Consider the following 24,875-nt stretch of genomic DNA (forward strand, 5'->3'; position numbering starts at 1 on the left):
AAAAAAAAAAAAAAAAAAAAGTATATATGATATAATATTATAAAAGGCAGGATACAAATTAAAACTGTTTAATGCTTTTTTAAAAAGGGGGGAAAACAACAAATAAGAACACATTATATGGCAGAGAAATCTCTCTGACCCATTAGGTCAGTTTGTGAGCAAGGCATTAAGTACAGCCCCCTGTATCTTCTATCCCAGATTACAGGAATAGTCTACCAACAGACCTCTGTCTTACTGATGATACGCTGAAATATACCTTTCACACTGCTGTCAGAGTAATGTACAGAGTATAAAAATATTAATATGGATGTGTCACCTTCCTGATTCAAACTCTTTCCATCAAGCTGCTCAGGAGGTTATACAACGGCAACAGTCGGATAGTGTATCCAAATAGATCGAACTGTTTTATACCGCATGTATTTAAGTAACTTCCCTTACTTACAGCTTCTACACCTTATTTGCCTGGCTAACTCCTTTTCAAGCATCAAGACTCAGCTTCAGACTCCCAGGTTGGGTTAGAAGCCTTCCCAATGTTCTTGTAACAAGCCTATCTATACTTCCATCTTGGCATTTACCATACAGCCTCAGAATTTTCTGTTTAGGGTCTGTCTCCTTCATTACTCTATTAACTGGCTGACATGAACTAAATATGACAAAATTCATGTACTCAAATAATAACATGAAAAATTAAAGAAAGGTAGAAAAATATACTAGAGGCAGAGCTCAGAGACTTACTTGCATTTTGGAGTGACTCATTTATTAGCCTACATTTAAGGAGGGCTTACTATTTATTTCCCATGTAATGTGCTAACTACTAGCAATATAAGGGAGAATAAGATATTGATCCTGACCTCAGGAAGTATGTCATCTGGAAGGGAAAATTTCTGGCAAAGAACTTCAAAAAGTAAATGGAGGAGCAGGTAAGCTAAACAGAATGAATGGCACAAACATACTTTTCAAATATATTTCTTGTATTAACATATAGATTGCAGGTGAATTATATTACCCATCTTCGTATCTCCTCTAGTGATTCTTACATAATTATTTCTTTATTAAGAATATGTTATATGATATATTCTATAGATGTCTGCAAAATATCACAGGTATATGTACTGATAAAATATACTGAAAAAAATCAACAAATTACCTTTTAATGTCAGAAAAAAAATTCCAAAATATATTTACTCACTGCTACTTAAATTAGAGACCTTTTAGTAATAAGACTATGTAGATATGAAAAGGATGAGGGAAACTGTGAGGAAAGAAGAACACAAATCATACATAATGATTATCTATGTAAAAATTCTCTATGCATACTGACAGTAGATGAAAGCAGTCATAGGTGGATGTAACTGTTATGGCTTTCAGTTAGGGGTTAAATATACAATTTTAAAATATCACAACTTCATTGAGCTCCTTGTTTCAAATATTTATTAAAATAGCAGATTCTCTGTTTATGTAATTTCTGTGTAACACAAGCCTTCTCAGTCAATTTCAAGTATATTTATTGTAAGCTGGGATAATAAAAACAATTTGTAATATATGGCAGTCAAATGTAAGATTAAGGCACCTGGACTTCTAAATGAAAAACTTTATGTTGCTTGCTATCTCTCATTTGCAGTTTTATCTTTAAAGAAAAAGGCAATGTTGAGATAATGATCTGTATATTTGCATCGATGCTGACATTACCTGGCATAGCATTCCCACTTATGTCAGCATTCATGACAGCAGTGAAAACAAAGAAAAATAAACATTAAAGGAGGATGCTTAAAAGAAGGGGAGATGTAAAACAAAGACTTATTCTGCAATGTAAATAAACTTTCCTTGGAAAATAAATCTAAGAAAACTAAAGTTGGTTAAAATCTATGCTAAGTACTGCTTAATCAGATTAGTCAATCCTAATTAAGGGTTCTGATTTTTATAGCAACCTTTTATATTTTCTGAATATGCAGAGATATCTGAGAATTCAGTATCTCATTTCATTTGAGACTCCTCAATTGTTTGATATCTTTAACATCCATTACAGCACAGAAGTAGTAACCTATAGTCTTTAGAACTACAGAGAAGTAAACACTTCTCAGGAAATAAAAAAGTTAACTAAGAATTTTTCTCGGTGTTAACTACACCTTGAATTAAGTACTTTAGAAATGACATATTGACTAATTTAAACTCTTTCCTTTTTCTTAGGAGCCTTTGATTTTTCAAGATGACAGTGGTCTAAAATCTACAAATTTTTACTTATCAATTGCTATAAATACTTGCTTAAAATACTAGAAAAAAGTTTAAATGCTAATATAGCTCCTCAAGTACATGGTTGGATGCTATGGATATTATAGCATGAACTATTAATTGTATGTGCATAAAGATTTGTTCTAACTTGATTTAAATAAAGCTAACTGAATTAAAATGAAATTAATAGCCAGCTTATATATTAAACTCATACTGAGACAAAATTTTTCTTACTTGTCCTTAATATGAATTAGACACTTTACTTGGTACAAAACTCTGTAACAGACAATGATTTTCTGAAGAAATCCATCTTTTTAAAAATTCTATCAACTACAGACTTAATGAAATTTTCTATTATTGGAGATTAAGGACTTACCATGATATCAGCAATGACAGTAGCAAACGTAAATATTTGTAATGATATTCTAATATGATTGGACTATGATGTCTCCAACTTAAAAATACCCAGGCCCATAATTTATCTTGAAACATTAATTTCCTCATGGTAGCTAATCAACCCAACATGCATCTCCCAAACCCACTTGCCCATCCTCCCAATCCAACCATACATACCTGTGCCTTTACCCACCACTTCACTATACCCCTTTTCTCAACATGCACACAGAGCATTATCCAACGCTGTGAATAATGTTATAAAACTCTTTGGTGTTTTGTCAGAATATTCAAAATCAGAGAAGCTGTGAAAAACAGATGCAACTCAACAGGGCTAACCCTAAGCTGACAAGTGAAATCCACTCTCACCTGTCACCCCTAAACTGCCCCCTAAGTCTTCATTACATTTTGTAATACTGTTTGAAATTCCACCATTTAGGGATTTACTGGTATTCTTTTAAAAATGTAAAGAGACTTAAGAGAGTTAAAGAGATTCTTTACTATTTGGACTTTGTGTAAATTAACTTAATAGGACTGCTTTTCTCCTATAACTAGCTGAGACCAATAGCACTACTGGAATTGGAAATGCAGATTGAAGGATCAGCAAAGTAAGCAATGGTTAAATATAAACACTTGGGAGAGAGTACATAGTGTCAAAACCTCACGATACCGTGGCAGCACACTGCAGCAGGAAGAACATGGGCTCTGAACAGCCTGGGATTTGAATCTGATTCCACCACTTACCATGCGACCTTAGGCCAGTAACTTAAATCTCTTTGCATCTCAATTTGCTCTATTATTAAATAAGAGTATTTCCCCACAAGGTTGTCATATAAGAAAGAGTGGCCCAAATGCCTCACATGTAACAGATTCTCAAAAAATGCTAGTTTCCTTCTTTTCCATGTTCATTATTGAGGCAAGAAGAGAAAGGCACCAAGGAAAAGAAAGAAGCAGACTGAGTATCAAAAGGGTGCCAGAGAGAAACTCTTGAAAATTCCTCCCTGAAAAGCAGGGTCAATCAAAAGAATGTTAAGAAAACACTTTTCTCTGTTTTTTCCCATTTTTTCTTCATGACCATGTTGTCTTAGTCTCAGGACTCAAAACTCATATAGTACTACTAAATTTTTAATGCTATATTATGACCTTATATTGTATTAAAGATAAAATAGGTCTTAGAAGGTGGTCTGAGAACCAATCTTCAATTCAACAAATATTAATCGAATGTCTCTTATGGGTAAGATGTATCTTAGGTGATTGATAAGAGGTGGAGGACAATACAAAGATGAGTAAGAAAGATCCTTTCCTTTAAGGAGTTAGTAGTTTTAAGTTTTCTGATTTCAGAGAATCGTACAGCATTCATCTCTGGGAAACCCAATTAGTTCATAAATTAGGGACTTTCACATGTTCTTTATTATCATGGATAGCATGTTGGGGCATAAGAAAGAGATGCTATAAAAACACTTATGGGTTTTAAGATTCTACTTTTACTATTAGTCAAATTTTCATTAATTGTGGAATTTTTAATGCAAAAAAATTACCTGCCAAAATTTCGGTGTTTCGTGCAGCTATTGTTTTAACTTTTATTATTCCTGATTCAGCAGCCTGCAAGAATAAAAATAATTAGAACGTAAAACTTACTATTAACATGAATTATCTAGGGAAAAGAAATCATATATGATAAAATCTCAAGCACAGAGTCAGTCACTATTATTTTTTTATTTTCCAAACTTCAGACACTAAAGCCTAGTAGTGAAACACACATTAAATGGGATAAAATGTGATTAATTTGATTATTCACATGTAAACTCTGCACTACAGCATGTTGCCTTTCTATGCCTTAAAATGCACCTGGAGGGCTTCCCTGGTGGTGCAGTGGTTGGGAGTCTGCCTGCCGATGCAGGGGACACGGGTTTGTGCCCCGGTCTGGGAAGATCCCACATGCCGTGGAACGGCTGGGCCCATGAGCCATGGTCGCTGAGCCTGCGCGTCCGGAGCCTGTGCTCCGCAACGGGAGAGGCCACAACGGTGAGAGGCCTGCGTACCGCAAAAAAAAAAAAAAAAATGCACCTGGAATCCCTAGTCTCTCACATTTAAATCTTCAGAAAATAAAAAATAATAAACAAAAACAAAGCCTAATGAAAATAATTAGGTTTCTCTTTCCCATTTCACACTTCTCTCTCAACCATAAAAAAAATTTGCAAAACACTGCAAAATCAAGTAAAACTGCTTTGAATTAGGAGAATGAATAACTAAGAACCGTCACTACTTTTACATTGCGTTTTTTTAAACACCCATTCAGTTTTCATAAGGTGTCTCAATCACTTCAACATAAGTATGTTGAGCTGGCAGTACTTGAAAGTCATATGACATTTTACACTATGCCACAGAACTGTGGTGTTCAATATGGGAGTCATTTGGCTACATGTAGCTACTAAGCACTTTATAAGTGGCTAGCCTGAATTGAGTTGTGTTCTAAGTATAAAATATACATGAGATTTTGAAGACTTAGTATGAAAAAAAGAATGTAAACTATCCCTTAAATATTTACATTGATTAAATGTTGAAATGATAATATATACTGGATTATATATGTACTGGTTTGAATATACTGGGTTAAATATATTATTAAAATTAAATGTTTCTTTTTACTTTTTTAATGCAATTTAAAATTACATATATGGATTGCATATTCAGCCCACATTATACTTCTACTGGACACTGTTGACATAAAATATTGATATATAACATCCATTACAGAAACTCAGAACATTTTTACTATCAAGAAATATGCCTATTTTATACTTATACTGATCTCCATACCTCCAAAAATAATAAATACTCATATATGTTCAAGTTTTCCTATTAATTTGCTTGCTACTTGTTCATTGATTTTTATCTCCTACTGTTTACTAAGGGACAAGTGGTAGCAGGCTCTAAAGGTTTAAAAATAATTATGGAAGAACCCAGTGTCCTTTGGGTTATTAGGTTGAGGACCAGTGGATTAATGCATAAAACAAATAACACACTGTAGGCTATACGATGTATAGTAGACCTTTGTCATTTTGCTGGCTTCCAAGAACCTGAAGCCCTTGTCTGTGATCGGAGAACTCAACTTTATGAGTTTTGATGCAAGACAGAGCCTATCTTCCACTATTCAAAATTTTAAATGCCAGATACTTGTTTTCCCACATACCCTGGCAGCCTCCGATTATCCAAATAGGCACACCCGCCAGGAATTATGAATACAGAGGCTAGTGGCACAGAAAAGCAGAGACAAGATGGAATTCTGTCTGACAACAGCCACAGTGGAGCCAGCATCTAGTTTCCAAGGGCAGTGACGGCAGCAGAACCAGTGGTGGCATGGGGTGGCCAGTACAACCAGCAGTGCAATCTAAGGCACCCAGTCACTGTTCAGCAGAGACAACAGTAATGGTCTCACTGGCAATGAGTTTTGCTGTGGTTCTTAGCTGTTCAGCCTCCCTTCGTTCCTGTAATTTCTAAGGCTCACTCCATCCAGCCTTCTACCAATTCTGTGAGACTCTCAATGTTTTATCAGTAAACTTAATTTCTGCTTAAATCAGCCCAGGTCAGCTTTCATTGCTCACAGCTAAGAAGCCTAACGGATATACTACAACTCGCTTCTACAACTTTAAGAGACGGAAATGTCCCATATTAAACGAACATAGCTACTAGCAGTAAAATATAGTCAAAATAAATTACTCCAGGGAAAAATTATTGAGTTTCTGATTATCTGGGGGCAGTGCATATTAGAAACACCAGGAGCTTTAAAAAAAAAAAAAAGCTTGATGTCCATGTTGCAACCCATTTCAATTAAATCAGAATGACTGCCAGTGGGAGTCAAGCACTGGTATTTTTAAAAATCTTCAGGTGATTCCAATACGCAGCAAAATTTAAGAGGCTACTGTAATAACATAAGCAAAAGATGATGCTGGATAGGCCTGAGGTGACAGTGACTGAGATGGTAAAGGAGTGGTCAGATTCTGGATGCACTATGAAGATGTACAAACCACAACAAATTTACTACTATAAAAGTTCAGTAACACCGAAATTATTATGTATACTTTGTTATACTCATACACCACCTCAAACTCTCTTAGGTAATTTTCTTACTGAGCCAACTGAAATTAATCTGTGGTCACTGAGCTTTCTTCCATCATCATTTTCAAATGTTCGAACTCTCCCCCTCCTTACTAAGGCCCTATGTACCCTGCATATGCTCAATTCAGTATTTCATTCTATTTCAGGATCAACAGAGACTGATCAAACTAAACCATCATAAATCCCAATGTAATCTGTCCTAACTTCCTGAATTCTAGTCAGTTTCCAAAATCAGCAGTGCAGCATAGTGGATGCTAGATGCAGGTAAAGGATTTCAAATTTGCCAGACACTATTTTGATTTCCTCAGATAAATAAGAATTGACCCATGTATGAATCATAAACAAGTTATGAAAAATATATATTTAACAAATTTTTATATGTACACACAATAAGGAAAATAATGAGTGCTTTCTCCTTAAGTAGTTCCAAAGTAACAAGTGTTTTAAAAGATATATAACCAGTATTTTCATTCAAAGACTCAAGAAATCACCAAAAGGACTATTTGTTACCTCAGATATAATTAGAACTATCTCACAGCTCCTAATTTTTTACATCCAACTTTCTATTGTCAAACTTTGAAACTGAACGATCTTATTCTCATAGGTACCCTGTGTTGCTGGAAAGTTTCACTATCAATGTTTATTGACAACAGTTGTATATCACAGTCCCCCTAGTCACTGCAGTGCTACTTCATACCTCAGCCTAGCCTACATCTTTAAGTGTCCTGTATAAATGCAAGTATTCAGCCCAGATTTCCTTCTATTTATCAGAGACAGTCTGTGTGAAGAAGAGTCTTTAACTTCTTGCTTTAAAAGCAACCCCTACTCTGATTAGATACTTATATATCCATAGGGGAACTACTCAATTTTTTTAAATATAAATTTTATTTGTTTTATTTTTGGCTGTGTTGGGTCTTCGTTCCTGTGCACAGGCTTTTCTCTGGTTGTGGCGAGCAGGGGTTAGTTATTCTTTGTTGCGGTGCACACGCTTCTCATTGCGGTGGCTTCTCTTGTTGCAAAGCATAGACTCTAGGCATGCAGGTTTCAGTAGTTGTGGCATGTGGGCTCAGTAGTTGTGGCTCGTGGGCTCTAGAGCACAAGCTCAGTAGTTGTGGTGCATGGGCTTAGTTGCTCCGTGGTATGTGGGATCTTCCCAGACCAGGGCTTGAACCCGTGTCCCCTGCATTGGCAGGCGGATTCTTAACCACTGCACCACCAGAGAAGCCCCTCAATTGTAAATATAGTTATTTTTTTCCTGAATTGGCCCTTATGGAAAAAAAAAAAGTGTCAGTTCTGTAGACTTGAATAGGGATGATATAAGTTACGGTGGGTAACCTAAAATCTCTATTCCTGAGGGCAATCTATGAGTTGGGAAACAAAACCTAAAGTATTAAATATACTGCAGCATTTAATATTTGTTAACCTTAAAATTAATGTCTCTCAAGCAATATTTTTTTTCTCTTTCTCAAAATTCTTTGCTTACCCAAATAGACACACCCACCAGGAACTCTGAATATGGAAGCTAGCAGTATAGAAAAGCAGAGACAAGAGAGAATGCTGACTCCTCTTTCAAGAGCACACAGAATATGCTTGGCCTCACTTTTCAATAAACTATTCCTGGGCAATCTCAATCCTATGGTTTCAATTACTTTCTAAAGGCTGAAGAATCCTAAATTATATTCCTGTCCCTTAACTGTCTCCTAAACTATAGGATTCATTAACCTATATATTTTAAAGGCACCTTAAATTCCAAATATTCAAAACGGATGCTATTATCTCTCACACACACCCCCAACTTCCACCTCAGCCCCAGATAAACCTATTTCTTCTTCCTATAATCTTTATTTTTCCGAACAGCAGCAGCACCCATCTAGTCACTGACCAGACACCTGGGGCTTCTCCCTCATCCCACAAATATAATCAGCCACAAAGGCTATGTAGCGAACATCTCTCATACTCTTTTTTCTTCTCAAATGCCACTTCTACACCTTAGTTCAAACTTCTCATTATCAACCTAAACTAAGATATTTCTCTACTTCAAATCTTGTCCTCCACCCATTCACTGTCTCAAGTCTTCAACGGTCCCCGAGAACCCACCTCTACTAGTGTTTCTCAAAACTGAGTAGTGTAAGGACATCTTTTAAAAGTTAAAAAAAAAAAAAATCTCATGGACCTGTCCAGTCAGTGACAAATTTAAGTATTTATAAATAAAATTAGGAATAAACTCCTTATTTTTATAGCTCTTAAATTATAAAGCCAACACATTCACAATAAAGTGAACACTAAGGTAATGTGACAAATAAAGCTTTGCTGAAATTAAACCACTGCTAACAACATGAAGATAGTGCAGGTTTTTCTGATTTTGACACTCCTGTAGTACCATGAGCAGTGACAGAAATAATTTTTTCCACCACCTTCTTTCTATGGCAAGTATCAAAACGCCCTTCCATCTTTGTGGGCTGTCTATGGTTTGTACCTATGGTTGATCCCATTCCTCCTATGACATGTCTGTTTCTCTACTCTAGCTGTAAGCCCCATGAGGATAAGAAATATATTTCATTCATCTCCCCATATTACTAATGCCTATCACAGTGCCTAGCATACAGGGGCTACATAATGAACATTTCTAAATAAACAAATGAAAAGTTCTAAACAGAGGGAGGGACTTTACTACCCACTCACTGAAAAATAAAAATATGGTGGAAATTTGATCCAGAGATTGACAAAATGTCATCAGGACTGCAGTTTCATTTCTCTACCATTCTCTTGGTTCTGTCCTGTTCCCTGGGTAGGTTCATCCTCAGGCTGCTCCCAATCTTGGCAAGAAAATTAGTTCCAGCCATTCTACACCTCACAACTTCATATGACACTATCCAGAAAGAGAGAAAAGGTCTCTTCCAGTAGCTCTTGAGGAAGAGAGAGGAAGCTTTCCCTTTCCAGGATCACTCACTGGCATTATGTGACTTGGGCAGAAATAGAGGTGCGGATAGGGAGGGTTAAATTAGATTAAACTAATCAAGGTATCCTGGAGCAAGGAATGAGATTAATTCATCTAAATTCAAAGGGTTGAAAATGAAGGACGAGTGCAGCCTACCACTGAAAGAAGTAAGAGGGAATGAATGCTAGGAAGGGAATTGGCAAATGTCCACTACTAGAACCACATACAAATTTACAAAAATAATAATACGCTTCTCTTCACCAAAGCTTCTATGTTGTATTTTTTTAAAAAAACAAAAACATATTTACTTTTTATAACATCTATGAGAGTAGAGCCTCAAAATTAAAACAAATTTACCAAAGCTCCAAATTAATTATTCACAGGATGTAGCATGAAACAAGAGCTAAAGAAGAAATGTGAAATTCAAGTTAATGGCAAGTTAAGGAGAATAATGTACTCAAAAGATACTAAGGAGGTATGAAGCTGCCTGTAGACTTATGATTTCAGATGTCAGGTAAAATCAAAAGACCTAAAGTCAAGTCCTCACTTGGGAATATCTAATAGATCTAGAACACTCCCTAGAGGACAATATCCTCATTAAACAATTACTGCATTGAAACCAATAAACTTTTCTTCTGTTACATGTAATTAGCCTAAAATCCCAAAGCTCTGAAAAATATATACCTATATGGCATCCTATTCAAAACCTCTGGACTAAAAAAATAAAAACAAAACAAACAAAGAGAAACCTCCGGCTTGGGGGCTTCCCTGGTGGCGCAGTGGTTAAGAGTCCACCTTACGATGCAGGGGACGCGGGTTCACGCCCTGGTCGGGGAGGATCCCACATGCTGCGGAGCGGTTAGGCCCGTGAGCCATGGCCACTGAGCCTGTGCGTCCTGAGCCTGTGCTCCGCAACGGGCGAGGCCACAACAGTCAGAAGCCCGCATACCGCAAAAAAAAACAAAAAAAAACAAAAAAAAACCTCTGGCTTCTAGGAAACAAATTTCCTTTAAGATACATATCAAATGAAAGACTGAAGTGCAGATTACATGTGGATAGCTAAAGATATATATGTGGTACCCCTACATATATGGTATCCCTTTTTTTCCTTCTTTAAAAATTTAATCTCCTACAAGTATCTAATTAGCACCTCTCAGAAATACAAATGCTTTGAATTACGATGGACAGAAGGATAAATAAAGATGCAAAACTGACCCTTAAGGAGAAATTTAGAAAAGAAATACCACAGCAGAAGGTAAAACATAAGAGTTATAAGGGTGCTCGCTTCGGCAGCACATATACTAAAATTGGAACGATACAGAGAAGATTAGCATGGCCCCTGCACAAGGGTGACACGCAAATTTGTGAAGCGTTCCGTATTTTTAAAGATGTTAAAAAAAAAAGAGTTATAAGGAAATAACTTATAAAGTAAGCTTAAATGAAAGTTAAGAAAGCAGAGGAAAACATATTAGCTTGAAAAGTCTGGGCAGGAGCTGCAACTGTTCTTGCCCCAGCACCAGCTAGTACATGGCACACAGCCGGTGTTCAAAAATTATCTCAGGAGCAAATGAATGAATATATGAATGAGTGAATTAGGGAAGAAATGAGAACATTATCTGTAAAGTTGGTTCATTCAGGCAACAAATTAATAAGCAACATGGGTTAAATTAAAGGTAGAATTTTAGCTATAAAAAAATGGAAGGAGGTGATTCCAGGACAGCAAAAGGAACCTCAAAAGCCACAGCACGGAAGAGGGAAGGAGTATTTGGAAATGGGCATATTTGGCATATGAAGAGAATATGGGCATATTTGGAGAATGAATAGCAGGCAATAGAGTTTGGCTGAATTATAAACACATTTGAGGAAAAACTGAGGGTGATGAAAGGTTGGGAAGATCAATAAGGTCTGAAATGCTATGCTGAGGAGTTCCTAAGTACAGAGTAGCCACTGAGAGTTTCTGACCTGTTCAGGTACATTATTCCGGTAGTAACATACAGAGTGGTCTTTTGTGCCATTAATGCACATCAAAGCTCAGTCATAAGATTGAAACCTGGAGCTAGAATAATAGCTAAGAAAATGGAAAAGAGGTGAGATATGTTAGAAATTACAGAGTTGGAAGGAACATCTGACAATGAATACAATATAAAGAGAGTTGAGGGAGAGAAGACAGCCACATATAACTAAGGTAAGCAACAGTGATAAATACCATTAACAGAACAAGTGAAATGTGGGGACAGGACAAGTTTTAGGAAAAGTAAGTTCAATTACCAGAAGTTCTATCTGAAGTATGTGAAAGATACTCTGGTAGATGTGTTTAACAGACAGCTGGAAATACAGGTCTAAGCTCAGTAAAGAGAGCAGTTAATGAAGTAGACTTAGAAGTCATCAGCTCTGTAGTAAGGCCAGAAGCAATGGGAGTAGATGAGAGTGCAAAGGAGATGAGCACAGATAAAGAAGAGGTCTCAAGACAGAACTTGGGATACACCTATATGTAAAGAAAACGAGAAGGAATCCTGAAAGAGGAAGGAGAAATAGGAAAGTAGAATGTTACAAAAGTCAAAATGAGAATGACGAATAGCAACAAATAGCCATGTTGCAATAGAGTCAATGGATGCAACATTCCTAACCTAGTGGAAAGACAGTATTTTACGCAACTCTTGAGTTAACTTCAAGAAGATAAAGGCAGTTTCTCATTGATTTTTGTATTTCCTGCCATGATTTACACTTAAGAAACTAACTTCTATTAAATGATAAGAGTAATAGCAAAACCCTCTATTTTCTACATGGTTAAAAATAAGCTACACTTCTATAAAAGAAAAAAGGAGGAAAATATTTTCATTTCTGGAGACTGTCTTCCTTTTTGGTTTATTAGCCTGAAACAATGTCTTTTATTTCTTCTATGTCACCAAAGCACAATGCTAAGAAGATAATACATTCTTTTTTGACTAAACTATGTTTTCACTGTCCTTTGCTCTCTATTCATTTTCATGAAAGTAAAAATACAATGGTCAAAATCTTAGTAAAAAATAAGCTATGTATGCTTTACACTTTAACAATAAATTTCAGTGGCTATGGTACTAACTTTCATAAATATATAAAACACGCTACAGACTAATCAAAAACTTTTTTAAAAGCTCTCATTGTAAAATGCTCTTAGAATACTGCAATAAGCTTGTAAAATTTTCCTAGATGTCCTAGTGAAAATGTTACTGCTTATATTACTCTTGAAGTTAACATCTAAAATACTTATCAGAAGAAGATGAATTTAATAGACCCTAGGAATCTAATGTACCTTTTCTGGAATAAAGTCAACAGCAGCATAAAAAAAAGAGTAGAGTCAAAATCTAAGATCACTAGCATGTCTACATAACTATGTAAAATTGCATTATACAGGAAAGTAAGTCTTGACCAAAATAATTTATAACTCCTTACCACACTTGTCATACTGCTCTGACTAGTGCTGACAAGTTTTTTGAATAAATTGTGAAAACTAATTTATTTCAGTGTATAAAACATGGATTTATTATTTATGCTGAGGGAAAGAACACAACTGGCTGTATCATGAGCAAATTTCTCTGACCAACGTCAACAGGAAGAAAACTATAGTACGTTATAGGATACTAAACAAAAACAGCTCCCAATTAAGCATGTATACATGATCCAGCCCTCATTCTTCACTGTCATAAGGTCCTGAAAATGAGATCTTCACCCTAGCAGAAGAGCCAGCTGACTTGGGCCTCAGTCCCCAAATAGCTGGTTGAAGGGAAAATCCTGTCATGGTAAGTAGAGGGATCTCTCTCACCAAGGGTCCCAGCTCAGCCAGCTAATGCATAAAAACAACAGACACTGAGGAACTCTACCACAGGAACCTTTGCTTTTATAGGCAAAAATCCCTGCCAACCAAAACTTAAATGTATAAGAAGAAACAAAGTACATAGCCTGAGAAGACTACTTGTGCTTTATTATATACACCCTTACTGATTCCACTTCATGTAAAAAGAGAGAGAAAAAAACCCATCCTCAATCCTAATTCTGACCACCTCAAGTCAAATGCCCTTCATTCCCTTTCCTCTTCTATCACCCACTCCCTGGACTTCATCATCCTCTAGTGCAGCACCACTTGGCAATCTGAAATCCAATATCTCCACTTTTGTCCCTTTTGTCCTTATCCTTCTAGCTCTCTCACTCCCCAACACCACTATTCTTGGATTAAAGTGTTCCAATTCAATTAAATTGCTGCTAGTCCCTTAACCTTTCCATCTTGCAAGCAATCAAAGTTGTCTTGGATTGCCTTCTTTGGGAATCCAACCTAGATCTCATGATCCATCATCATTTCAACCACTTTTCCTGCGAAGACTCTTAAGTGTTCCAAGTCGATTTCTCCTTCACTTCTACAAAGTGATCCACTGCTCCCCTCAAACTTCCTATCACTATTTTCACCACAAACTACTCCTAGCAACAAGTTTGTTTCCTATCTTACCAAGAAAACAGAGGCCATAGGTCAAACTGTCCACAAATTCCTATCCCTCCATTATGCCCCTCGTTCAAATTTATTACATTCAAATCCATTTTTTTTTCTTTTACCCTTCTTCTGTCAGAAGATAATGTGTCCCTTCTCAGATTGAAAGCCGGTTCATACACTTAAGCCCCTGAAACTCCAGCTTTCTCAGGGACCTTGCTCTAGCCAAGTATTCCCTTTCTCTCCCATATCCCTAACCTTAGTCACCCCAGCTGCCTCTTTCCCTTTAATGCTGTTATTTCCCAAAGTTCCTCCTGATATTCTCATTCTATACACTCTTCCTGGGCCATTTTATCTACTCCTGTGGTTTCTACTAACATGTATAACTGACACGCCTAAATCTAAAATTCTAGACTTCCCTCTTAAGAGCCAAGCCATCATTTTCAAACACCTACTGATCATTTCCACTTAGATGTCACACATAAACCTTAAACTTAATATTCATGACTACTCATTTTCTCCAAAAACATTTTTTCCTCTTAGTGATTTACCCAGTTTCCCAAGCCAGAAACCTGGGAGGTTTCACAGATTTCGCTTTCTACATTATAAAAAGGTCACTGTGCCCTGGTAATTTTACCTGCTAAATCTCTCTAATCCATACTCTCTCTTTCACCCATGTCTACCACAATGCAAGCCACTTTCTGTCTACCCCTACTGCTACCTCAGTGCAGACAATCATCTCTATAAAATTTGCTCTCTATGCCTCAATCTCAATCCCCTCTAATTCTTCCCTTCAGCACTGTTACTGTAATGTTACTGAATATAAATTTGATATTACTCCCTCTCTTAAAAAGCCTTAATGGCTTCCAATCACCTTCAGCATGAAATTTCTTTTACGTGGAACACAAACATGTGCTATTTCCTCTGCCTAGAATGACCCCCTTCTTCTCTTGGCTGGCTTCTACTCATCCTATAAAGACTCAGCTCAGGAATTACAAACTCGCTCTGACCACACTTCTAGGCTCAATTAGATCCCTCTCATCTGTTTCCACAGAGTAGTGCCTGCAAATAGAAATGACCAAAAAGGTTTTATTCGTTAAATACATAAAACCTCAGAGTTTCCTGCCTCTGCAGGCCACTGAATATCAATTACACCAAAGTGATTTTACAAAGTTTTAAAGTAATTTTTAAGACAATGAAAAAAACTTTTCATACAAATATTCCAGAACAAATTAGCTAGTATGCCTACGCTAAAAAAAAAAAGGCTTCCCTGGTGGCGCAGTGGTTGAGAATCCACCTGCCAATGAAGGTAACATGGGTTCGAGCCCTGGTCCAGGAAGATCCCACATGCCATGGAGCAACTAAGCCCATGTGCCACAACTACTGAGCCTGGACGCTACAGCCCGCAAGCCACAACTACTGAGCCTGCGTGTCACAACTACTGAAGCCCACACGCCTAGACCCCGTGTTCCGCAACAAGAGAAGCCACCACAATGAAGCCCGTGCACCACAGTGAGGAGTAGCCTCCGCTCGCGGCAACTGGAGAAAGCCTGCACGCAGCAACAAAGACCCAACGCAGCCAAAAATAAATAATAAAATAAATAAATTTATTAAAGAAAGAAAGAGAGAGAGAAAGAGCGAGATAAAGAAAGAAAGAGAAAGAAAGTTATACTGCTGAAGCATGAAAATTCATATTTAAGGAAAATAAGGAGAAAAAAGAGGAAGGACTATTGCTGTTATTATTTAATTACTATATTATAAAATGACAAAATGATATTATAGCCACTATAAAAACAACTTAATATGCAAATTGTTTTGTAAATGAAAACAATTAAGTTGGAGAAAACTGTAGAAAATCCAAAGATAAGTAATAAATATCAGTAAGACATTATCCTTTATCAACTCTTCTGTTTTTGTAACAGATTTGAAATCTTAAAAAATCCAGATTATTAAGAAAAATATTAAAGCCAAGCACTATGGCCAAAAAGGTAGAAATTATTAAAACTTAAAGACTAAACATAGAATGTCTCACTTCATTCTACCTGGTTTATAAAGTAATGGAGAGGGACTTCCCTGGTGGCACAGTGGTTAAGAATCCACCTGCCAATGCAGGGGACATGGGTTCAAGCCCTGGTCTGGGAAGATCCCACACATCGCTGAGCAACTAAGCCCGTGCACCACAACTACCGAGCCTGCACTCTAGAGCCCATGAGTCACAACTACTGAAGCTCGTGCGCCTAGAGCCTGTGCTCCGCAACAAGACAAGCCACTGCTTGCCGCAACTAGAGAAAGTCTTTACACAGCAAAGAAGATCCAACGCAGCTAAAAAAAAAAAAAAATAAGTAATGGGGAAGGAGACAACCATTCCAAAGCACATGTGCAGTTAGCACTGTATTGTATTAAGTTCTTGAGTAGGCTTTTAAGTAGTTCAAAATGACTATTTTTCAGATAATGTTTGTGAAGATATTGGGAGAATGTTAACCAGCAAATCAGTAATACAGATGGAAAAGCTTCTTATACATAGAAAGGCTTTGCCTTAGGGTCTACCAAGCATACCTCTCCCCTGACCCCCACCCTCCTAAAAAATAAATACTACTAAAAACTTACCAGTTCTTTTAAGAACAAAAGTCAAAATACAGCACTGCTATCAAATTACCAGGGAAAATTTAATTCAACCAAAATATTTCTTGAAAGTCAAGCCTCTCTCCTAAAAAACCATCACTATTAGGCTAATGACTTCATTCTTGTTTTACACTTGTGACACAGTCAAGGTTTTTTTTTCAATTCCTAAAGGACTGCCCTAAGCATATTAAAAGTGCCACTGGTTAAGAAGTCAAAGTTCTTATATCCAACAAATTCTTGTGGAGCCTGTACTATACACAAAATTATGTATCAGAGATAATCACACCAAAAGTTACTTTTGCCATAACCTAGAAGACTAGGTGCAATTACTAAATACCTCTTTAGCTAAGGTTCAAGTAAAAAAAGCTAATGAGCTTTATTGAAAGTTCCTAGATTAGAAAGGGACTGAGTTTTAGAACTTTGTAAATTAGCTGTTTGGAGCTCTGAATGCATTTTCCAATAGAAATAATGTAATAAATGGCAATTAAATCCGCAAGCCAGCCCACAAAAGCCTATGATACAGAGGAATCACAATTTTTATATGGATTATAAGAACTGGGAATAGCCGGTTCTATAAATTATTGTTAAAATTACAAAACAGGATTTGAAATTTTCTAATTTCCTTACAATTAGAACAGCCTATTTCTTTAAAATTATTTAAAATGGCCAAATTGGTTTTTTGTGTGTTTTTTGGCCAAATTCTGTAAAATACTTTTTATAACTTTGAACAGATCATATAGAGAAAATAATGAAAATCGATATCACAACAAACTACTGACTGTCTGAAATAAAACTTATAATAGTCATCTTTCCAAAAGTGGCACATCTGGTTTCCATCATTGGGTAGGTAATATTTTCTTACTTTATTAAAAAAAATACTAGATGGAGTTTGTTGAAGAATGATGAGACCAAAGCACTTACAGAAAAGTTAAGGTTCCTTAGAAGTCTAAAATTCAAACTTTATTGGGTAAATTCTAATTATGAAATTGCAGGTACTCCAAACTACATTAAATAGGAAGAAATATAAAATAATTGCTTTTACAAAAATGTCACTGAAATATCTTATTTCAGAAACGTGAAAAGAAATTGAGTAGCATCTTTAAAAAGTTTAAGAGAAATAAAATAGCATCTTAAGATAAAAAGCCAATAGAGACTAAACGTTAATAATTTCAATTCAGGAACTATTTGGAGAATTTAATTTGTATATATTAACTTGAGCCTGTTTAATAATACGCTTTTTCCCTCTTAAGACTTTCTCATCATAATGTAATAAGCCCACTATTTTACCCTATTTTACATCAGAAAGAAAACTGAAGCTCAAAGAGGTTAAGTAAGATGTCTTTCTGTTTTGCTAGCACTTAAATTCAGGTGTATTCTATTTGACTCTAAGCCCAAACTTCTCAGTACAGTATTGCTCATAACAAGGCTTAAATGATTCCTGTGGTTCTTCACTGTTTGTCCTAAGTCACGTGTCTCTAGATAATTGAATACTTCATGAGATTGGTAAGAGTTAAGCTTTATGACCCATGACAAAGAAGGAAAGCTACTTCCAATTGAGCGATATATACTATAAACGCAAAGGGGCACAGACTGTACAACAACTATGATTATTAGTTTTTAGAAGCAACAAACATAAGTTTCTGAATCCTGCCGTGACCAATTTAGTGTCTGAAAACGGCCAGAAAAGGGGAGGGTACCATACACCTAGCTGAATTCGCTGAATCGGCTCAAGCCGCGAACTTCCTTCCTAATCTGGTGGACAGGACGGTAGAGAAAATGAAAGCGCCTCACACTCGCCAAAGCAAACTATAAAAACGCTTGTGGAAAAACCCACCGGTTCGTAAATCTGGAAAGGTGGAGGGCCAAAGGGGAATCAGACAGGGCTGGAGGATGCAAGTGAAGGACGGGGTCTAACAGGACCGGCTATGCTCACCGTGCCTTCTCCCGAAGTCGCCCGAAGCTTACCTCCTTGACAGGTGGGAATTTCTTCTTGCATTCCAGGGACAGGGCCCGCAAGTCGCTCTGCATATTCTCCAGCAGCTTCTTAACCGCCTCGGGGCTGTTGGTGCCAGACATGATCCACCAAGCTCCGTGCCAATTTCTGAGCGGCGCAAACGAACTCCGGCACCTGTCAGCTCCGTGGGGCTACAGGCAGCTCCTTCCAGGAGCCTCCGGCCCTTGGGCTGTCCGCCTCTAGGGCTCCGCGGGGGCTCGGCCCAGCCTGGGCAGCGAGCCCGAGCGCCCCCGACAGCCTCCTCGCAACTCCCCCGGCTCTTATCCGAGGGGCCCCCGCAGTCGCCCCGCCCCGCTAGCCTCCGCCGGCTCTGGCAGAGGAGCCCACAAGGTGGGCAAGTCCCTCCCGCTGACGCAGGCTGGGCCACACCGGTTGTCACCAGCCAAACTGGTGAGAAGCTTCAGCGCTGTCTCCCCAGACCACCCAGACTCCCCGACGCCATTAGCCGAGTCGCCCACAATTCCGAGCGCGGCCGGGACACGTCAGCTGCACTTCCGGGCACCACGGCCACCGCCTCCGCCGCGGCCAACCCGGGCGGCGAGCCTCAGGCAAGGCGTGGCTAGGGGCGTGGTCACGCTCCGGGCAGACCCGGATCAGGCCCGGGGCGCTTCCCGGGGCCCCCGCTCCCGGCCTCCGAGCCGGCTTGAGGCGCAGTTTGCCTCGAGATTCACTTCCTTTTAGGTGACAGGTGTCTGAATAGAGCCCCTGGTACTCGTTGTTGTACCTCTTTGCGTATGTTTGTGTTAAATTGTATTTCGGTGTAAACAGTTTGCTTCCTTTCGGATTAATCTTCATTTGTCTTGTCCCTCTTCATTTCTGCCTCTTCGAATCTCGGGGCTAGTGGCCCCAAATCAACGCTTACCTTCTGTTAATTTTTTCCCCCTGAGGACCTAAATTGCAATTCCTCCACAGAGTTGTACAAAGCATGCTGGTGCACTTACTGCAGAGCACTTATTTTCGTAATCTGTAAAATGGAACATTAAACTGCCCTCTATTCCAAACCCTCCGCTGGTTTTCCATTTTGCCCAAAGTAAAAGCCAGAATTCCTCTTTTCACCTACCTGGCGCTCTGCGATCTGTCTCGCCTCCTTTACTGCGTGTCTGTCTCCTCGCTAAAATGAAAGTTTCAGAAGCGTTGGGTTTTTTTGTTTTGTTTTGTTTTTTTCTGTTTTGTTCCCTGCTGTATCTCCAGTGTTTAGAACAGTGCTTGGCGCAAAGTAGGTGATCGATTAATATTTGTTGAATGAATGGATACCCTACTAAAAACAGCATTTTGATGCTCAAATAAGGAACCCATATAAAAGCCTTCATTAGGTCTGAAGTGCCAAACACATGGGAGGCAAAGATAAACAGAAACGTCATCTGTGCTTCTATGAAGATCCAGGTCACTATACTTTTGTCCAAAACATTTTGCAGCTAATGAGTAGGAAGCAAAGAAAGGTAGAGGGAAAGCCTGAACCAGGGTAAAGGTAGGAGATGAAGAAATGAACACCTTCAAACAACTGAGCTAATGACACCTTTACAGGACGGAAGACAGGGACCTATGAGATTTTCAGTAGGCGGCAGTGTTGGTTGTAAAATAAGAAGGCCTTGCACCACAAGTAATTTGTAAACTAAGCAATTTCTTTTTCTTTTTTTTCCCCTGAGACAAAGCAAAGCAAGGGTGAATAAAGGTGGCAGATGAGGTAAAAGTAGGGAGATCCTAGAACAGTAGCTTGGATCATTTGTGCCTATCACACAACTTCTGGGAAACTTGACAGCTGTATTAAAAGATGTGAATTTAGCTAAAAAATAAAAACTTTGGCAGAATTGTCACAAAGGCAGCCACATACAATATGCAAAGGAATGGGCACAGCTGTGTTCTACTAAAGCTTTATTTCCAAAGAAAAAAAAAACTTTGGCAGAATACAGGAATATGTGGCAGATGTTATTCTTGAGGTCCCAGGGAGCTTTTTAAAAATGAGCCTCTAATAACTGGCCTAGTAATCTATGACAAGTGTCCCCAACTCCCCAGGCCATGGACTGATACTGGTCCACAGCCTGTTAGGAACCTGGCCGCACGGCAGGAGGTGAGCGGCCAGCGAGCAAAGCTTCATCTGCCACTCCCCATCACTCCCCATCGCTCGCATTACCACCTGAACCATTCCCCCACCCCGTCCGTGGAAAAACTGTCTTCCACGAAACTGGTCCCTGGTGCCAAAAAGTTTGGGGACCGCTGCTCTAGGATTGAGATCCCATCTAGTGCCTTTTCCTATGTAGCCAATTTTTCTATTGAAATTTATTTGTTTTTTAAATAAATTTATTTATTTTATTTATTTATTTTTGGCTGCTATGGGTCTTCGTTGCTGTGCATGGGCTTTCTCCAGTTGCGGCGAGGGGGGGCTACTCGTGGTTGCAGTGCACAGGCTTCTCATTGCAGTGGCTTCTCTTGTCGCGGAGCACAGGCTCTAGGCACTCGGACTTCAGTAGTTGTGGCATGTGGGCTCAGTAGTTGTGGCTTGCAGGCTCAGCAGTTGTGGTGCATGGGCTTAGTTGCTCTGTGGCATGTGGGATCTTCCCGGACCAGGGCTCGAACCCGTGTCCCCTGCATTGCAGGTGGATTCTTAACCACTGCGCCACCAGGGAAGCCCTATTTGTTTTCATTATTAGTAACTTTGGCATGATTTACTCAAAATCAATCTTCCTAGAGTCTTTTACATCTCTATTATATATAGTTGAGGGAATGCCGTTGGAATTCATTAATTAAAAGTGACACAAAATGATTTGAAATGCCAAAATTTTCTTAATGTGTAACAATTACCTATATCTAGTATTCTGTAAATTTCTTTAAAAAAAACAAAAACAAATAGTTTTCCACTTACATATGCCCAGAGAGGCTGTATTGCCCCAGGAACAATGCATGACTTTATTCTAAAACCAAGCAAGTTAGCAAAGGTAAAAACAATTTTTGGTTTCACAAGTTAAGAAATCAGATAAACTCAGGAGTTAGCATTCTGCAAACAGAATCATTTCTCTTTTAGTACCAAAAACAAAATTTTCAAATATGTATTATTGTTTTCAGGTATATCAGGAAGTACCTTTAAAATTGTAGCACACCTGTAAATGTTGGTATGAGTGTAATGTGCCTACAGAATCTGTCTTCATTGAAAATTACACTAATAAATGCCTGATAAATCTAACCTTTTATTACCATAAGTAATGCTTTTACAGCATTATTAAATAGTAGCTAAGCCTCAGGCTCTCAAGTCAAAAAGCCCTCCATTTGAATCTCTGCCCTGTTAGTTACTATCTGGGTGACTCCAGCAAATTATTTAACATCTCAAATTTTCAGTTTCTACTTCTTTATTTAGTTTCAATTTTTAATTTTTATTTTATTTATTTTTTTATACAGAAGATTCTTATTAGTCATCCATTTTATATACATCAGTGTATACATGTCAATCCCAATCACCCAGTTCATCACACCACATCCCCACCACCCCGCGGCTTTTCCCCCTTGGTGTCCATACGTTTGTTCTCTACATCTGTGTCTCAACTTCTGTGCTGCAAACCGGTTCATCTGTACCATTTTTCTAGGTTCCACATATATGCGTTAATATACGATATTTGTTTTTCTGACTTACTTCACACTGTATGACAGTCTCTAGATCCATCCACGTCTCAACAAATGACCCAATATCGTTCCTTTTTATGGCTGAGTAATATTCCATTGTATATATGTACCACATCTTCTTTATCCATTCATCTGTCGATGGGCATTTAGGTAGCTTCCATGACCTGGCTAATGTAAACAGTGCTGCAATGAATATTGGGATGCATTCTGCTTCTTTAAAAGAAGAAAATACAAGTGCCATCCTCATGAGGTAGTTCTAATATCTAAATGAGATATTGCAGGTAAAGCACAATACCTAGCACACATTAAGTGTTGAGTAAATGTTTTAAGTAGAAAAAGGTAACTTTTGAGGTCATTACTCACGCTAAGTCTTTTATTAACTTCTAAATAGACTTAATTATCAACAAGTTTTAACTTTCTAGTTGAAAATTAGGAAACCCATCTTTTTCTGAGCCTTTGTTATGAATCTTTTAGAAAGTTAATCTAACAATGAGCATGTATTCATGTGTAACAAGAAAACATCTAATATCATTCTGAAGCATCTATCTCAGTTTAAGGATGACATACAAATATTACAAAATCTACCTTGCTAGTTGTTCAATCCCTGAGATTTCGTCATCATTCATTTATTCTCCTCTTGGACTTTTCTCTCTTTCACCTACTCCATAAATATTAGTATTTCCCAGGATTCTATTCCCAGCTCTCTTTTCTTAATTTATCCTCCCAAGTGATCTTATACACACCATGACTTCAATTCCTACCAATCCATTGATATCACCCCATATAACCTCCATTTTGACAAATACCAATAGAATGTCCAGATTAACAGAAATACCACAATAGGGATAACACTTGGATTTACATATCTAAGGGATACAGAAAGGAATATAGTTGTAATATCAGCCAAGATATGAAAGTGCAAGCTTCTAGACCTTCCAAATACTCAGACCTTCTGGAATATATAACATCAGACCTTCTGGAAACTTTACTTCCCCTTCAGTCCTAGCCTTATATACGTAAAGCTAAACCGGTCCTATACATAGCCTTCTGAAGAGACTGCCTCACCTAGGCAAGGTAACTCATCAATTTCAGAGTTATACAATGTACAGTGTGATAGCTAAGGTGCAGTACAGAGGATATTCAGACATGAACAAATCCTATATTCTCAGCTTCCCTAGGCTAACACAGCCTAGTCCAAGAGCATCCCTAAAGTTAGTGCTAGGGAAATAAAACAAGAAATTGTTATTCAGATATCTCTGAAATTCATGATATCAAGCCCTTATACACAAGATTATAACTCCAGAGCTCTTGTGTGAGATCCAGATATGAACATTCCACTGCCTACTGGACTCCTTTACCTGGAAGTTTCACCGGCACCTACCACTCCTCCCCATAAAGGAGTCGGTCCTCTTCATACGTCACATTTCTCAATGAAAGGCATCACCATCCATCTGGTTGCCCAGACGAGGAAACTAGGAATCAGACTTGATTCTTCCTTCTCCCTCACTGACTACATCTAAGCTGAATCAAATTCTGTTCATTCATCCCTCTTCGTAATCCAATTCATCGATCATCCATCACCATCTCTCGCTGATTTAAAACAGATTCCAAAGTATAATCTCTACCTCTAGTCCATTTTCAACTTATTTCCACATTGGTCCCAGGGTCTTCTTTCTGAAATGAAAATGTGAATCCCTTTTATAATTATTGTTTTCAGATTGAACTCCAAACTCCTTTTCATGGTGTACTAGTTAGATTATTTTTAGATACCTCAGGCAGTAGGGGTTCAAAGAATAGTGCATGAGAAAATGAGAGAGAAAGGAGTTTCAACCATAAAGCCAGGCCCCATGGGAATATAGGAAAAGCTTGGCTTCAAAGAGCCTAGAATGTAGTTTGAAAACTAGAAAAACCTTTGGTGTCCATACTGCTTGATTGATCTTAGCAGCAGATGCATTTTGCTTCCTTCTCCCTAGAATGCTCAAGTATTACCAAGACACAGCTACTCTATGTTTCTGCTAATATTTCTCCTGCCTCTTCCAACCAGTTACCTCACTCCAATTCTACACATCAGTGAGATTCTGTTTTCTTATGGCTTCTGCTTCCCCGTGTCTTTTGCTACCTCATGGTCTTTGCTGCTTTTCTTATTTCTCTGTGTCTATTTAGCTTCTGTCTCACTACCCTACCAACTACATATGTTCTCTTTATGTGTCACATTCATATTTCTAAAGAGAAAGAATCTAAGTAGTTCTGCAAATCACATATATATGGTATATTCCTATTTTGCTGTGCCTTTTGCTGAACCACCTCATAGGTCCAGAAAGATTACAGATTAACTGTTTTTGGGGCAGGGGACACACCTGGTTCAAACAGCTGTGGTCAAGGGTGATGGATCTATGTGGTCAGGGGAAGGGTCTCATGTGGTGCAGAACATGGGCATCTGTGCTGAAGAAAATGTATCAGAGATCTGTTAGTTGAATGAATTAATAAGA

General features: G+C 38.0%; 1 protein-coding gene and 1 non-coding gene across 4 annotated transcripts in view; one reads left to right on the plus strand and one right to left on the minus strand.

Moving 5' to 3' along the window:
- MON2 (MON2 regulator of endosome-to-Golgi trafficking) overlaps window positions 1-19,218 on the minus strand; it is a 121,210-nt gene extending 101,992 nt beyond the window's left edge. For all 3 annotated transcript variants that reach the window (XM_024736574.1, XM_024736573.1, XM_024736571.1), the window contains exons 1-2: window positions 18,726-19,218; window positions 4,161-4,224 (exon numbers count right to left, since the gene is read on the minus strand). In XM_024736574.1, coding sequence (XP_024592342.1) covers window positions 4,161-4,224; window positions 18,726-18,836 — 175 coding nt within the window. In that variant the 5' untranslated portion in view covers window positions 18,837-19,218. The remainder of the gene's footprint in view (window positions 1-4,160; window positions 4,225-18,725) is intronic.
- Window positions 10,957-11,063, plus strand: LOC112394442 (U6 spliceosomal RNA). The gene has a single exon (XR_003002134.1). It is a non-coding gene; the product is annotated as a U6 spliceosomal RNA (small nuclear RNA).
- Window positions 19,219-24,875: the final 5,657 nt, after the last annotated feature.

The sequence above is a fragment of the Neophocaena asiaeorientalis genome, unplaced genomic scaffold (genome assembly GCF_003031525.2).
Source record: "Neophocaena asiaeorientalis asiaeorientalis breed wild unplaced genomic scaffold, Neophocaena_asiaeorientalis_V1.1 scaffold134, whole genome shotgun sequence".
Taxonomy (NCBI): domain Eukaryota; kingdom Metazoa; phylum Chordata; class Mammalia; order Artiodactyla; family Phocoenidae; genus Neophocaena; species Neophocaena asiaeorientalis.